The sequence below is a fragment of the Penaeus vannamei genome, chromosome 42, assembly GCF_042767895.1.
Source record: "Penaeus vannamei isolate JL-2024 chromosome 42, ASM4276789v1, whole genome shotgun sequence".
In the NCBI taxonomy this organism is placed as follows: domain Eukaryota; kingdom Metazoa; phylum Arthropoda; class Malacostraca; order Decapoda; family Penaeidae; genus Penaeus; species Penaeus vannamei.
Window position 1 is genome coordinate 4,488,311 of NC_091590.1, and position 5,000 is coordinate 4,493,310.

The window sequence follows — 5,000 nt, forward strand, 5'->3', positions numbered from 1 at the left end:
TATGTAACAATTTAAAGTTTATATGGAAAACTCAGTGGAAGATTGTCAAATGTTTGTCACAGTCACGAAGCTCAAAGCAGTGTTACAATGAACACTTCACAGCCGGCATTACCAACACCTTGTGCAAAAAGTACACAAGATGCTATTTTCACTAAGCCAGCTAGTTTTGAAGACATGATAGTTTTTTCACATACATACATACTCCAGTTCTATCTATCTATATATATATATTGCATCATACATTGTATGATATGAAATGTATTTTGAGATTAGAAAGCAAGCATGCACTATTCTGTACAAAATATATTTCAGACTGTATCCACAGAAAGTATGTATTTCATATGTTAAAAAAATGAACTGAAATGTATATTGCAATCACTGGAAAAATACAAAAGGAATCATACAACGTCTGGCAAAGGCAAAGGTAATATCTAGCCAGTCAGACTCACACTGTCATATCACAACAATGCACCGGTAAAGATTTGACAGCAAAGACACCTGTATAAATTATATATTCTCAGAGTGATCATTCAAATTATAAGAGACAAAGTCTAAATAATACAGTATAGGGAAAAAACTCCTTTTAGTATATTCTGTATAATCTCCAAAAACTGTATCTACTCCCACATTAACTCAATAATTGAAAATAATGCCATTTTCAGTTCCATCTAAACTATTATATGAAAAAAATCAGGGAACTGTTTTTTTTTTCAGATCTGTATTAAATTTCTAAGTTATGTTATTGTCCGCTGGCTGCAGGTATAGGGTATTGCATCACTGAGCTGCTATGGAAAGGAGAATGAAAAGGATAGAAAGGGGAAGGAGAAGGGGAAGGGGAAGGGGAAAAGGGGAAGGGGAAGGGGTAGGGGAAAAGAGGAAGGGGAAAAGGGGAAGGGGAAGGAAGGGGAAGGTGAAGGGGAAGGGGAAGGGGAAAAGGGGAAAAGGGGAAAAGGGGAAAAGGGGAAGGGAAAAGGGAGAGGGAAAGGGAAAGGGGAAGGGGAACAGAGAACAAAATACATAGTGAAAGTAGTGCAAGACTATGAACATGAAAACAAGGATGATGCTAAAGATGGAATGGGAACTTATTGTTCCTAATTATGATATGATTATGCATTTGATTACACTCAGCTGTAGTCGTATTTATATCCATGTACCTAAGAGAGAGACCTCAGCTCTGGCTAGAACACATTCTAGTCAATTTTCATCATTATTATATGGAAGAGGATGCTCCCTACATTCCTAATAACTATGCAATTATGAGTACAGCCAAGTTTATACCATAAGAGGAAGCACTGAAAGACAATGGAGGTTTGGTGGAAAAGCATTTACAAAAAGAAATCTAAAAACTCAAGTCTTAATTAACTTGCTTTTTCAGTTCTACATAATGAGTGGAATAGCAGAACATTATTCTGCTGCATAAAATCACCTGTGTAATATTTGGAATAACAATATTAACGTTACTGAAACAGAAACAGTACTGAAATTCAAAGAAAACTCAACAGAGCGCTCATAATTCAACAATAACAAAATCAACCTTCAAAATTTCAAGGAAACAATACCATAAATAAATAAACTAAATGCAACTTAACAATTAACCAGACAACAAAAATATTTCCCTTGCTGCACCAGTATCTCGCAAACATGATCCCGAGAAAGCTGCTTTCTGCCCTATTGAAAGCAGAAGAGTTTTCTTGATTTACAGAGTGCAGGGAGCGGTATATTAAGCAAATTATAAACGTTGAAATACTCGATACATAAATTACGAACACAATAGTTTAAGTCTTCTGAATGACACTAATGCCATATGCTGACCACCACATCATAAAAAGACTGATTGCATAAACCCACAAACAAAAATGGGTTAATGAATAATTTTGAATGGAAAACAAGAATAGGAGAAAATGTCAACATACAGAGATTTACAATTACTGGAAGCCTAAGAATGGATTGCATTGCCAAACCAATTTGTAAGATAAATGAGAAATTATTTTGTCTTGAAAACTTCTAATATCTTCTAAAGTTAATGTCTAATTCATGAAAAAAAAAGTTTGCTGTAGGCCTAAGGACAGAATCTCCACAAACTCTGTAATGACTAGGTAACTGAGTTGCAACTTCTTCGAGGAATTCTTGAAAGAGAGAGGAAAAAAGTGTAGCACTTGTGTTATCTACATTCATTCCTAATATTAGTTTTCTTTATTATCTCTTTCTTGCAAAAACCTTTTGGCTTTTATCACACTATTTTGGTTTGTTTGTGCCTATGAATCAAAATTTTCATGTATTTAAACAGATCTTCTAACAGATCAGCTTCTCTGAACATGAAATGAGAAGAAAAATTGTGCATCTAAATCTAAACTTATCAGGTATTCTCCAAAAATGAAAAACAAAGACCACCGTATCTTGAGAATAGCAAAAGGCATCAGAACTTTACAATTCTCAAAATAAATTTCAGCTAATTCTTACTAATTCAAACCCTAATTCTTACTAATGGGAAAGGCACAGTGAGAAGAAGAGGCTGTTATCATCAAGAAATGTGGAGGAATGGAGGCTTAATTAATTCACGACAGGGAAGCGCTGATTCACGTTTTACTCGTCCTTTTCCTCGGGTACACCAGCACACAGTATTTGGGTTGTAAATGTCACTTTCTCTGTGGAAATGAATGAGAAAAATAGTGATAAATACAACAGTGAAGGAATATGTTAATACAATTAAAGATAAATATAATAAATAAACTATTTCATATAAACAGGCTAATAAACAAAGGAAACCACACAACAATTAATCTTAAAAGATATGATGAATTAACTATAATCAATCAACTGAGTAACTTCCAATAAATAACTGACTTATAATAATGAGTAAACCATAAACTACTGTATAACAGATAACCTGATATAAAGATAATGAAAAAAATACAAACTACAATAACCTGCAGAAACTAAAATATATAAACTGGTAGTAATAAACTATTCATGTATAAAGTAAATAAATAAACTGAATTAAATATGAATAAACTTGGTCACGGGGCAGATTACTATAAAAATAACATTAGCATGCGATATTTAAGCATATTCTTCTTTCTGTTCAGTTTGTGCAGAAACATTGCTGCAAGTAGCGATATACACATACTTTCAGAAGGGTAAGGGCTCATTAAAAAAACTATATTCATCATATACACAAGTACAATGAATAAAGATGCTAATGATTCTAATTCTCGTGACCTGTGATTCGAGAAGTGATTTTCAATAATAAATGCCTTTGCCACCCATGGTCATGGAGTACAATGCACCAGTATAAATCGAGAATTATTTCTACTGGCTTGGATTCATTACACAAAATCCCAGTTTAATACATCTTGTCCTACTCCTTGCCCCAGATGCTGACCACTTGTAATCATAATGAAATTAATCCCATGCAAATGAATAGCTAAATATGATTTTATATTAATCCTACAGAAATGATGAGCTACGCATGATTCTTCCTCTGGCTTACTTCTCGTAACATTTTTGCTAACTATAAGAGTAGAGATTTTACACTTTAAATCTGAACATAAACAGCAAGTGAACTATACGACACAAGTTCCTCTTAAGCATTGATAAATTATAGCACATATTTAATTAGAGAATTTATGAGTGCATAAAGTCAAACTGGCAAGAAATGGTTAGGGCAAAACCTCATTTTAGTCACTGATGGAGGGCATAACCATAGAACAGAAGGAATGGGAAGGAATAAAAAAAGAGAAAAACAGCACAAGAAATTAAAAAAAAATAACCAAGGAACAGAAGGAATAAGAAATATATAAAAGAATGGAGAAAGAACAAAAGAAAGAAGAATAAAAAAATTGTAGAAAGAACAAAAGACAAAGAAGAAAAAATAAAGAGACAAGAACGAATAAGAAAAAAAGGAAAGATACAGTAGAACACTCACCTGTAAATCTGATAAACCATTTTGGTTTGTCTTCTCGGTATATAGCGAAATAGTAGACTGGAATGCCAATTATAATGACACCAATAGCTACACCTAGCTCAATGGGTCGTTGAATGATTGGTAGGACCACAAGGAAAAGGCAGATGACGAAGAACAAGATGGGGAATCCCAACCAAACCTGTAACAGAATTAAAAAATGAAACATGTTACATAAACCTGAGTTTAGGTAAAATCCTTCAACCTTTGCATAACCTGGGTTAGTAAGAAAGGTGATGTTTTATACTTTAAGTAATGTATTTCAACTACAAATTCTTTTATCCAGTTTAATAAGTCAGACTATTTTCACCAAGATTAGCACACTGCAAGCTTAATAAAATAGCTAAGACTACCTTACTTGAAATATCTAACAGTCTTTGAAATATATCATCACTTTCCTCTTTAATTAAAAATCACAACGCAACTCTTTTGTCCTCTTAAGGTAAATGCACCTCATGAATGACTAACCAACGATAGGCATTAATAAAATAACACTTCTTTCAGTTTTCCTCCAAGACTAGTAAAGTTACATGTCCCAAAAATACAGCAGCCACTGAACAAGAAGCTTTAATATGATATTTGATAATCCAGAGTTAACTTCTGCCCCTAGATATTGACAAACTTTAGCACATGATCAAATTAGACCACATATGCATATTTAGATGGGAATCTATTTGGGGAAAATGTTAGTACTAACAACAACTAAATCAGCAAGGAATAAGACTGTCACTAGATGCAATAAATGACACAGAATGTATAGGTTTTGTAAGCAAGATATTTTCAAGGAAATGCTATTTAAATACTAGATAATGGATGAAGTATATAAAAAATTGACTTGCAAAGGGTCTTGTACACTTTCTCTTAAATACAGATACCTCAATTTTCTAGCTTAACCCATTATTACATGAATGGTAAGGCCACATGCCATGATCACTGTATTTTTTTATTTACTGGTCATCTTTACACACTGGTGGCTCTACAAGTGCTTAATAACCAAGGAGTCAATTACTAGTCCTGCATAGCTCACCTATTTCCCCTT

The 5,000-nt window shown here is 33.3% G+C and overlaps 1 protein-coding gene across 1 annotated transcript in view; it reads right to left on the reverse strand.

Annotated features, from left to right (window-relative positions):
• The window catches only part of mnd (L-type amino acid transporter minidiscs), a 54,294-nt gene that overhangs the window by 362 nt on the left and 48,932 nt on the right, over window positions 1-5,000 (reverse strand). The window contains exons 9-10 of the mRNA XM_070118755.1: window positions 3,926-4,103; window positions 1-2,645 (exon numbers count right to left, since the gene is read on the reverse strand). The exon at window positions 1-2,645 is cut by the window's left edge and continues 362 nt beyond it. Of these exons, the coding sequence (XP_069974856.1) occupies window positions 2,584-2,645; window positions 3,926-4,103 (240 nt within the window). The 3' untranslated portion in view covers window positions 1-2,583. The remainder of the gene's footprint in view (window positions 2,646-3,925; window positions 4,104-5,000) is intronic.